At 56.7% G+C, this 12,022-nt stretch overlaps 1 protein-coding gene across 1 annotated transcript in view; it reads left to right on the top strand.

The window, feature by feature from the left end:
• The window catches only part of TYRP1 (tyrosinase related protein 1), a 26,159-nt gene extending 15,301 nt beyond the window's left edge, over positions 1 to 10,858 (top strand). Inside the window, exons 5-8 of the mRNA XM_078615126.1 lie at positions 2,845 to 3,012; positions 8,175 to 8,354; positions 8,942 to 9,088; positions 9,470 to 10,858. Coding sequence (XP_078471252.1) covers positions 2,845 to 3,012; positions 8,175 to 8,354; positions 8,942 to 9,088; positions 9,470 to 9,726 — 752 coding nt within the window. The 3' untranslated portion in view covers positions 9,727 to 10,858. The remainder of the gene's footprint in view (positions 1 to 2,844; positions 3,013 to 8,174; positions 8,355 to 8,941; positions 9,089 to 9,469) is intronic.
• Positions 10,859 to 12,022: the final 1,164 nt, after the last annotated feature.

Genomic DNA, 12,022 nt, shown 5'->3' with positions numbered 1-12,022 from the left:
GGAGGGAGCTGGTAGGAACGTTGGGTTGCTCGGTCAATGGCCAGGGTCAACGGCGGCGTGGTGTATTCCGCAAATATGGCCGACTGTGAGGGCGGGCACAAGCCGGCGTGAGTAGGTTAAACGTTGAGTTTTATAAGGGCACCACGAGGTGACCAGCCCTCCCCACCCAGCCCCACCCAGCCCTTACCCACCCTCCCCTCTCCACCCATTCCCACCCCTCCCATTTTTGGATGCACGACGGACGGACACAATCATCCCCTGTGGGCTGGTGGAACCAGGTGGCTCCTACCAGTATTATTCTGGTGAACTCCCCGTGTTGCGCACCCTGCTGCTATCCACAGCACGCGTGCGTACATAGCTCGTACTCATCTTGTGGAACGTTTAATATCTTGCCCTGTTAGGAACGACAGTCATGTTGTTGCTACGTTTGCTCTCTTGGGGCCTTTGTAAACGTATACGTCCTTCCAAAACACAGCAATTCTGTTCGCGAGCGAGATGAGATGTCACGTGAACGTGACGAAGCGTGCCAGTGAATTGCTGAACCGGAGGCGCAATTCGTGCAGAAGGGACTTCTTCATGATTCATTCCAAAATAATCCAAACTCCGGAATATCGATGGATGTTGCCAACTCTCGCGCAGCAAGGGTGGCGCTTGCACACACAAGCACGCAAACAAATACAAAGACCATTTACACTATGAGATCTCTTTTACCAGTGGCAAAATATGATGGTAGGTTTTTACCCTTTTTACCCTTTTGTACCAGTTAAAAGGGTAAAAACCTACCATCATATTTTGCCACTGGTAAAAGAGATCTCATAGTGTAAATGTTTACCCCGAACTCTCAATACTCTGATATTGCACTGTTTTTGAGTTGTACGCCTTCTGGTGTCATCTGGCCCTACACCAATGGGGACTAGGCTCTAAAGAAAGCCGTCTCGGGTGTGGGCCAATCAACTTCAAGGACAGTGCATATTATTATCCTTATCAGAGTTGCTTCTTTTTGTTTGCTTTATTGACTACTTGTGTTGTGGTCATTGCAAACATGATGCCTTGAATAAAGGTGTCAGTTTTGTACCAGTTAAAAGGGTAAAAACCTACCATCAAATACAAAGACCCCCCGTGTAGCCTTTGCCGGGCTGTTGGGGCAAGTGCTGTTAGCGCTCCATCCGCAACGCCAACGCTCCCCACGAAACACATGCACACACATGTACACACGTGGTGCCCACACACGCACACACGTACACACGTGGTGCCCGCACACACACACGCACACGTACACACGTGGTGCCCGCACACACACACACGTACACACGTGGTGCCCGTACACACACGCACACGTACACACGTGGTGTCCACACACACACACACGTACACACGTGGTGTCCACGCACACGTACACACGTGGTGCCCGCACACACACACACGTACACACGTGGTGCCCGCACACACACACGCACACGGCCGGTTCGTCAAGACACACTGCAGAATAACGCACGCACTCTACGCTGTAACAGTGTGTTGTTGTGCAAGTGAGTTTGCGCATGAACTATTTAAACAGGGCTGAGATTGACCGCGCAGTACCCGCGTGCCTGGAAGGTCGCTCGTCCCACGTTGCACGATGTTTGTAACGCTGCATTTGTAACTCGTTTGGACTTTAGGACCTGACCCGCTGCATTGACGTTTAACCAATTGTTCACAGCAACTCCAAACCACCCGACTGCCGTGGTGATGCATGCACGCTGCTACAATTTCGTTCTCATTCGATACCACCCCCGTACGCAGTGTCGGATTAAGCTCAGTGCTGGGCCTGTAGCGCATGTTTTATAAAGAGGTCCTAAATAAATAAATAAACACAGAAATATTTAAATAACATAATGGGACCTCCTTTGCCAGTACCAAAACATTTTAAAGCTCATACATTTTTTACTTTCATAATAAAGTAATTGTATTTTTTCATTCGCTATAGAGCCGGGTAATACGATACATCGATAACCTTAAACACCCAGTCGTACATAAAAGTTGAAGGCGGTATAGTACTATAGTAATAAAGCAAGTGCAGAATCACTGAGTTGGAATTGATAGCTTGAAAGCATTTAGCGCGGGGCCCGCAGCATTTGTAGCTACTTTTGCTACTAAGATCATTAATCCGGCACTGCCCGTACCTTTGTCTGGCACGATGCTCAGTGTGTCTCACGTTACTCGCAGAATTAAACATCGCAGCCAGATGGCAGAGTTGCTACGTCGCAGGATCGTGAAGGGTCGCCGGGACGGAGGCCTTCGTCCAGCAGTGGATCGACCACGGCTGATGATAAGGATGCCGCTGCTCCTGTTGCTGCTGAAAATGAAATGTGTTCCATTCATGAATGCACTGCGTGCGCTTGCTTCCACACCACGTGATGGCAACTCCAACACACGCCACTCACCACCATCGCCACCGCCCCCCTCCGCGACTACTCCCTTTTACACCAAAGACAAAGATCCCCCGTGTAGCCTAAACAGTCTGTTGGGGCAAGTGCTGTTAGCGAGCGCCTATGAAGGCCGGCACGGTGCACGAGAGATGGAGGGGGCGGGGGTGGGTGGTCAACACCACCCCTGGCCGCCTTTATCTCCCTCGTGGCGATGTTTACACACCGCACCAGGGATGTACTAATTTGAGGCTGAGTCGACCTAGGGGGGAGGCCGCAGACCGATTCAAATAATAGTCAGCGTTGTCGGTGGCCGTGAGCGGGGCGAATGGAATGCGGGTGCCTTGGCTTCGTAGCTTCAGTGGCGCGCTAACCGCTGCACCACCGCTCCCCCCATCCCGTATCCCTCTCATCGTCACCCCTGTTGCCGTAACCACAGACACGGCGGGGGGTCCGATCCGTCGGAACCCGGCGGGTAACGTGGACAACCCGATGCTGGCTCGACTGCCGGAGCCCGAGGACGTGACCCAGTGCCTGCAGCTCGGAGCCTTCGACACGGCGCCCTTCTTCTCCAACTCCGACGGGAGCTTCCGCAACTCCCTCGAAGGTCGCCAGAGACAGAGAGAGAGAGACGGGGTCGCGGGGGACATCGAGAAGTTCCGTCCTTGCGCGCGATGGCAGTAGTAGCACTGTGGTTCAAGGAGCGCGATGTCAATGTGGAGGTGCTGCTGCTGCTGCTGGTGACGACGAGAGGGCTTCGTGTGCTGCTGCTGTTCCTCCTCCTGCTCCGTTGAAGGGACGCAGACCCCAGTGGGTTTACTGTGCGGTCCATAAGACTAACATTGCCCATAGACTTACATTGCCCACAGACTAACATTGCCCATAGACTTACATTGCCCATAGACTTACATTGCCCATAGACTAACATTGCCCATAGACTAACACTACCCATAGACTAACATTGCCCATAGACTAACATTGCCCATAGACTTACATTGCCCATAGACTTACATTGCCCACAGACTTACATTGCCCATATACTAACATTGCCCATAGACTAACATTGCCCATAGACTCAACATTGCCCATAGACTAACATTGCCCATAGACTAACATTGCCCATAGACTAACACTGCCCATAGACTAACACTACCGATAGACTAACATTGCCCATAGACTCAACATTGCCCATAGACTAACACTACCCATAGACTAACATTGCCCGTAGACTAACACTGCCCATAGACTAACACTACCGATAGACTAACATTGCCCATAGACTTACATTGGCCATAGACTTACATTGCTCATAGACTTACATCGCCCATAGACTCATAGACTAACATTGCCCATAGACTAACATTGCCCATAGACTAACATTGCCCATAGACTATCATTGCCCATAGACTAACATTGCCCATAGACTTGCATTGCCCATAGACTTACATTACCCATAGACTTACATTGCCCATAGACTAACATTGCCCATAGACTAACATTGCCCATAGACTAACATTGCCCATAGACTAACATTGCCCATAGACTAACATTGCCCATAGACTAACATTGCCCATAGACTATCATTGCCCATAGACTAACATTGCCCATAGACTTGCATTGCCCATAGACTTACATTACCCATAGACTTACATTGCCCTTAGACTAACATTGCCCATAGACTAACATTGCCCACAGACTAACATTGCCCATAGACTAACATTGCCCATAGACTAACATTGCCCATAGACTTACATTGCCTATAGACTAACATTGCCCACAGACTAACATTGCCCATAGACTAACATTGCCCATAGACTTACATTACCCATATACTAACATTGCCCACAGACTAACATTGCCCATAGACTTACATTACCCATAGACTAACATTGCCCACAGACTATCATTGCCCATAGACTTACATTACCCATATACTAACATTGGCCATAGACTTACATTACCCACAGACTTACATTGCCCACAGATTATTATATTCTTGAGTATGGTGGCAGTGGCAGCGATTTGTCCAGGAGCCCGATGCCAATGTGGAGGTCCTCCTGCTGCTGTTGCTGCTGCTGCTGTTGCTGCTGCTGCTGTTGCTGCTGTTGCTGCTGCTGCTGTTGCTGCTGCTGGCACGACGAGAGGGCTTCAACCAAGTTCGTGTGGTTCCTCCTCCTCCTGTTTTGCAGGAGCGCAGACCACAGCGGGGTTTACCTGTGCGGTCCACTGTGTGGGTGGCATGGCCACGGTCGTTGTCTTTAATTTGTAACTCGTGAAGGAGATGTGCGGGCGGGCCTGTTCATGGCTCCCACCACCAGTGACCTCGAGGCATGTTAAAGCGAGGAGGTGCGGTGTTTGGGTCTCGAGTGAGGGTGCTATTCTGGAAGTCCGCGCTGTGCCACTGCTCGCCAGCGGTCTTCTGAAATCCCGGGCGAGATGCTTGGATGGTGACAGCGGCGCGATGCCAGAAGCGGAATTGGGACTTGAGTCGTCAGCGAGAGATACATTTTAGATTTGAAGCTTTCGTGACTGCAAGGATTCATACTCTTAAGTTTTTTCGGTAAAGTCACGTAGGTAAAAATAAATAATACAAATAAAAATTATAGAAATAAAATAAAATTCTCATTATTAAATTTATATTATTATTTCAATTATTTGTATTATTTATTTTTACCTACGTGACTTTACCGAGAGATACATTGTTGAGGTCTTTGGCCTATCGCAGGCAAGAGTTTTGGTTGGTCGCTCGGTCCGATGGAGTAAGATGGCGTTGACATTCGGTGGCCTCCTAGACGCTGTAGGCTGCCTCTGTGCCCCCATGACCCCGTCTCTAAATCCTACATCCGCGAGCTCGCCACGTCTGTCGGTTGAGCATCCCAGAAATGTGGTGGCCTTGTGCCGGTCTCTCTGCCCCGTGTCCCCCTGTGACCTTTGTCTCGTTCCCTGTGTCCTTGTGTTCCGTCGCCCATGCCCCTTCCCACGAATCACGTTGTCTCCCATCTCACTGTGTCCTACCTCACTGCTCCCACCTTCCTGTCTCCCACCTCTCTGTATCCAATCTCCCCTGTCTCCCCTGTCTCCTACTCTCCCCCTGTCTCCCACCCTCCCCCTGTCTCCCACTCTCTCCCTGTCTCCCACCCTCCCCCTGTCTCCCACTCTCCCCCTGTCTCCCACTCTCTCCCTGTCTCCCACTCTCCCCCTGTCTCCCACTCTCCCCCTGTCTCCCACCCTCCCCCTGTCTCCCACTCTCCCCCTGTCTCCCACCCTCCCCCTGTCTCCCACTCTCTCCCTGTCTCCCACTCTCCCCCTGTCTCCCACTCTCCCCCTGTCTCCCACTCTCTCCCTGTCTCCCACCCTCCCCCTGTCTCCCACTCTCCCCCTGTCTCCCACTCTCCCCCCTGTCTCCCACTCTCTCCCTGTCTCCCACTCTCCCCCTGTCTCCCACTCCCCCCCCTGTCTCCCACTCTCCCCCCCTGTCTCCCACTCCCCCCCTGTCTCCCACTCTCTCCCTGTCTCCCACTCCCCCCCTGTCTCCCACTCTCCCCCTGTCTCCCACTCTCCCCCCTGTCTCCCACTCCCCCCCTGTCTCCCACTCTCCCCCCTGTCTCCCACTCCCCCCCTGTCTCCCACTCTTCCCCTGTCTCCCACTCTCCCCCCTGTCTCCCACTCTCCCCCCTGTCTCCCACTCCCCCCCTGTCTCCCACTCTCTCCCTGTCTCCCACTCTCCCCCCCTGTCTCCCACTCCCCCCCTGTCTCCCACTCTCTCCCTGTCTCCCACTCTCCCCCCTGTCTCCCACTCTCTCCCTGTCTCCCACTCTCCCCCCTGTCTCCCACTCCCCCCCTGTCTCCCACTCTCTCCCTGTCTCCCACTCTCCCCCTGTCTCCCACTCTCCCCCCTGTCTCCCACTCTCCCCTCTGACTCCCACTCTCCCCCCTGTCTCCCACTCTCCCCCTGTCTCCCACTCTCCCCCCTGTCTCCCACTCTCCCCCCCTGTCTCCCACTCTCCCCCTGTCTCCCACTCTCCCCTCTGACTCCCACTCTCCCCCCTGTCTCCCACTCTCCCCCTGTCTCCCACTCTCCCCCCTGTCTCCCACTCTCCCCCCCTGTCTCCCACTCTCCCCCCTGTCTCCCACTCTCCCCCCTGTCCCCCACTCTCCCCCTGTCTCCCACTCTCCCCCCTGTCTCCCACTCCCCCCCCTGTCTCCCACTCTCCCCCCTGTCCCCCACTCTCCCCCTGTCTCCCACTCTCCCCCCTGTCTCCCACTCCCCCCCCTGTCTCCCACTCTCCCCCCTGTCTCCCACTCCCCCCCTGTCTCCCACTCTCCCCCCTGTCTCCCACTCTCCCCCCTGTCTCCCACTCTCCCCCCTGTCTCCCACTCTCCCCCCTGTCTCCCACTCTCCCCCCTGTCTCCCACTCCCCCCCTGTCTCCCACTCTCCCCCTGTCTCCCACTCTCCCCCCTGTCTCCCACTCTCCCCACTGTCTCCCACTCTCCCCCTGTCTCCCACTCTCCCCCTGTCTCCCACTCTCCCCCCTGTCTCCCACTCTCCCCCCTGTCTCCCACTCTCCCCCCTGTCCCCCACTCTCCCCCTGACCTCCCACTCTCCCCCCTGTCTCCCACTCTCCCCCCTGTCTCCCACTCTCCCCCTGTCTCCCACTCTCCCCCCTGTATCCCACTCTCCCCTGTCTCCCACTCTCCCCCCTGTATCCCACTCTCCCCCCTGTCTCCCACTCTCCCCCCTGTCTCCCACTCCCCCCTGTCTCCCACTCTCCCCCTGTCTCCCACTCTCCCCCCTGTCTCCCACTCTCCCCCCTTGTCTCCCACCCTCTCCCCCTGTCTCCCACTCTCCCCCCTGTCTCCCACTCTCCCCCTGTCTCACACTCTCCCCCCTTGTCTCCCACTCTCCCCCCTGTCTCCCACTCTCCCCCCCTTGTCTCCCACCCTCTCCCCCTGTCTCCCACTCTCCCCCCCTGTCTCCCACTCCCCCCTGTCTCCCACTCCCCCCTGTCTCCCACTCTCCCCCCTGTCTCCCACTCTCCCCCCTGTCTCCCACTCTCCCCCCTGTCTCCCACTCTCCCCCCTGTCTCCCACTCTCCCCCTGTCTCCCACTCTCCCCTTGTCTCCCACTCTCCCCCTGTCTCCCACTCTCCCCTCTGACTCCCACTCTCCCCCCTGTCTCCCACTCTCCCCCTCTGTCTCCCACTCTCCCCCCTGTCTCCCACTCTCCCCCCTGTCTCCCACTCTCCCCCTGTCTCCCACTCTCCCCCCTGTCTCCCACTCTCCCCCCTGTCTCCCACTCTCCCCCCTTGTCTCCCACCCTCTCCCCCTGTCTCCCACTCTCCCCTGTCTCCTACTCTCCCCCATGTCTCCCACTCTCTCCCTGTCTCCCACCCTCTCCCTGTCCCCACTCTCCCCTCTGTCTCCCACTCTCCCCACTGTCTCCCACTCTACCCCTGTCTCCCACTCTCCCCTGTCTCCCACTCTCCCCCCCTGTCTCCCACTCTCTCCCCGTCTCCCACCCTCCCCCTGTCCCCACTCTCCCCTCTGTCTCCCACTCTCCCCCCTGTCTCCCACTCTCTCCCTGTCTCCCACCCTCCCCCTGTCCCCACTCTCCCCTCTGTCTCCCACTCTCCCCACTGTCTCCCACTCTCCCCTGTCTCCCACTCTCCCCCGTGTCTCCCACTCTCCCCCCTTGTCTCCCACCCTCTCCCCCTGTCCCCACTCTCCCCTCTGTCTCCCACTCTCCCCTGCTTCCCACTCTTCCGCAGGCTACTCGGAGCCGTCTGGCCGCTACGACGCGCGTCTCCGCAGCCTGCACAACCTGGCGCACCTGTTCCTGAACGGCACGGGGGGCCAGGTGTACCTCTCCCCCAACGACCCCCTCTTCGTGCCCCTGCACGCCTTCGTGGACGCCGTCTTCGATGAGTGGCTGCGCAGACACGGAGCGGGTGGGTGCAGGGAAGGGGAGGTGAGGGAGGGGGAGAGTAAAGGGGAGAGAGGGGAGGGGGGAGGGAGTGGAGGGAGGGCGGGAGTGGAGGGAGGGAGGGAGTGGAGGGGAGGAGTGGAGGGAGAGAGTGGAGTGAGTGGAGGGAGGGAGTGGAGGGAGTGAGTATAAATAGAGAGGCAGGGATTCGAAGAGGGTGGGGAGGAGAATGTGAAGATGGGACGGAGGGATTGAACGTGGGATTGAAAGAGGGAGGAGAGATTGGGAGGGTGGCAGGCAATGCAAGGAGGAGCTCAGGAGAGAGGGGGGGAGTGGGGGTGTGGGATTGAAGAGGGGGGAGAAGCCCCCGCCCCCCCCCCCCCAGCGCTGGTGAGTGCAGTGCAAGTTGGTAAAGACCGGCGCACACGGGACCGGTTCAGACACCGCTCGCCACCAATGGGACGACGCGTTCGAGACGTCCTCCACCGGGGAGAAATGAGCGATGTGAGCAGTTGCTGGATAGATTTTTGTTTCCCATCACGAGATCACCCAGCAGTTTTTTGCTCACACCTCCATCCCTCCACTCCCTCCCCGCTCTCCGTCCGCGAGTAGCCCTGACGGCGTTCCCGCTGATGAACGCTCCTCTGGGCCACAACCGCGGCTACCACATGGTGCCCTTCTGGCCGCCCGTGCGCCACTCGGAGATGTTCGTCACGGCACCGGAGAACCTCGGGTACACCTACGAGGTCACCTGGCCAGGTGAGTGCCCCCCCCCCTCCCACCTCCACGTGTGCCTCGGCACGGTCCCAGGTGTGCCTCGGAAGAGCCTCATTGAGTCTCCGGACTCTTTGTCAGGACGGTCCTGTCAATGAGGGTGGTGGTTGAATTCGGCGGGGGGGGGGAGGCGATGATTGCGTAATTTGTGAGTAGTTTAATATGACGACGATGCAGCTCTTCCTGACTCGATGTGAGGACCGAGATGCTGCTGACGATGCCGATACGAGCCAAGATTGACGTTGCATTGCTGATGACCCTGATGATAGCGATGATCATGATGATACTGATGATGACGACAATGAAGATGGCCAAGTACATGCTGATAATGAAGCTGCTGCCTGCTCCCCCCCCCCCCGCCCACAGACCAGCAGCTCTCCCAGCTGGAGATCTCGGCCATCTCGGTGCTGTGCGCGCTCTGCGGCGTGGCCCTCGCCTCGGGCCTCCTGGCCCTGGCTCTGCGCGCGCGCCGGAGGAGGAGGGCGGCCCTCCAGGGGGGCCAGGACCCCCTGCGGCCCCTGCTCACCGACAGCGGCTACCAGCGATACGACAGCGGCACCGGCGGCGGCGGCGGCGGGGAGACGGAGGCCGCATTGAGGAGCAAGACGCACACCGCCGTGTAGCGGCCGCGGCGCTCTGGTGGTGGGGGTGGGTTTGTGGGGGGCTCCCGCATGATTTGGAGGGGTGGCGTGATATAGAATTGGGGGGCACCCTGCACAAGCATCGAGGTTTTTATTACTCTTTTCCCCCCACCCCCCTCCTCTTTTTTTTTCTTCTAGTCTGGCGGAGAGCATTTGTTGTCTACCGGACAGACACGTGTTGTTCAGAATCCTCTTGCGGAAGACGGGTAGCAGTAGTAGTAGTAGTAATAATACTTCACATGTAAAATGCGGCGTTCCATCCTAAGATTCCCAATGCATGAAAAGCAGAAAAAAAACATAACCAGGGGCAACCGACCGAACTAAAGAGGGAAGGCGGGTAAGTTTAAAGAGTTGGGGTTTCAAAGTGCTCCGCATCGCGATGCAAGACCGCTGAGAGGGCAGGAGAGGCAACACCACCACGACCACCAGCAGCGCGATCATTTTCCGGGACGCCGTGGCTCTTCAAATGCCATTTCGGAATATGTCACGAATTCACGATAGTCCCAGGAAACGATGTATGTCCTTCTGAAATGTCACGTGATTGTACCGCGAATCATTGTGTTGTGGCAGGGTAGTCGAGAATAATCTTAAACGGGATAATCTCTCCAAATTCGCAAGTAGTGGGGGTGTTCGGAGTCGTCTCAGTATTGCTCGTTCTCGGCAATATTTCATGGTTTTGTATTTTTGTTTGTACTGCTGCTGCCACTGCTCACGGCACCACTGATCTGCCGTGTGAAGCAGCCGGGCACAAACAAGCGGCTAAACGGGACCTTCCGTGCGTAGCAAATAAAAATAAACTCAAAACAGTGGGCCAAGTCTCTCCGCACGAGTGCAAGTATCGTATTGCCCAGGTTATAAAGCACGGTTCCTTTTTTTCCCGTTCCAAGATAATCCCAAAAGTTTTGGGGTGCGTCTAACTTTCGGGAGTGTCTTATTATCCGGAAAATACGGTAAATATGAGAAGGATGGGGAGGGGGGAGGTCCCTTATGGGGGGGGAAAGCTGGATGGGCGGGGGGGCTGGTGATACGAGTGAAACATTCTTCCGCCACAAGAGACCGCTGTCTTCAACATAATAAAAAAATATTATTGAATTAAATTGCTACCAAGTCGTGACGATTCCTCGCATCACATGGGGGGGGGGGGTGTCTGGGTGGGGGGGGTTGGGTGGGGGGGTCTGGGTGGGGGGGGTGTCTGGGTGGGGGGGTTGGGTGGGGGGGTTGGGTAGGGGGGGTCTGGGTAGGGGGGGGGTGTCTGGGTGGGGGGGTGTCTGGGTGGGGAGGTTGTGTGGGGGGGTTGGGTGGGGGGGGTCTGGGTAGGGGGGGGTGTCTGGGTGGGGGGGTTGGGTGGGGGGGGTGTCTGGGTGGGGGGGGTTGGGTGGGGGGTTGGGTGGGGGGGTCTGGGTGGGGGGGGTCTGGGTGGGGGGGGTTGGGTGGGGGGGTGTCTGGGTGGGGGGGGTTGGGTGGGGGGGTTGGGTGGGGGAGTTGGGTGGGGGGGGTCTGGGTGGGGGGGTCTGGGTGGTGGGGGGGGGTGAATCACAACACTTGTCTCGCTCCCACCGGCTCCTTTATTTGCTGTCCCTCCAATTGTTCCGTCTCCCTTGAACAGTTCTGTTCGGGCTGAAGTGTCGCCACGAACGTAACGCCCGCGCCCGACCTGCGTGCCACGAGAGTCGCGTATCGAGCAGTGAATCGATGAATCCCGTGCAGAGGGAGAGCGGCTGCGACACGCTGGGACCAGACCGGATCTGTGCCACGTGTCGGTTCCACCTCGGAGCAATTTCACGAAGCGCTTCCCCTTGACCTCTCTGTGGCTCCACATTTAGAATCAACATCACGCGTTTCGAGTATGTGGCTCTTATAAATGCCCACGTGATAAGCCACGTCGTCGAGCTACCATTTGTGGTCAGGTCACTTGTGAACACGAACTATATGGCTCAGTGGGGCCTTACCTGGTAAAATAAATTTTAAAAATAAGTAGTTTAATTTAATGCAGTCAGGGTATGGTCAACCGAATCCTCAACGTGGAGGAATCAATGAGTGAAGTTCAGGGGAATGGTAACAATGGTAGTAGCGATAGAAGAGTGGCAGGGATGCAACTGGCCGCTGGTGAGTGAGGGAGTGATTTGAGTGCATCAGTGAGTGCTGCACCATCAGTCTCCCTGACCGGACTACTTTGTGTTGGAGTGAGCGAGTGATTGGAGTGCATCAGTGAGTGCTGCACCATCAGTCGTCCTGGCCGGACTACTTTGTGTTGGAGTGAGCGAGTGATTTGGAGTGC

Source organism: Lampetra planeri, chromosome 46, assembly GCF_965212315.1.
Source record: "Lampetra planeri chromosome 46, kcLamPlan1.2.h2, whole genome shotgun sequence".
Classification (NCBI taxonomy): Eukaryota; Metazoa; Chordata; class Hyperoartia; order Petromyzontiformes; family Petromyzontidae; genus Lampetra; species Lampetra planeri.
This window is presented reverse-complemented; position numbering and strand designations above follow the sequence as displayed.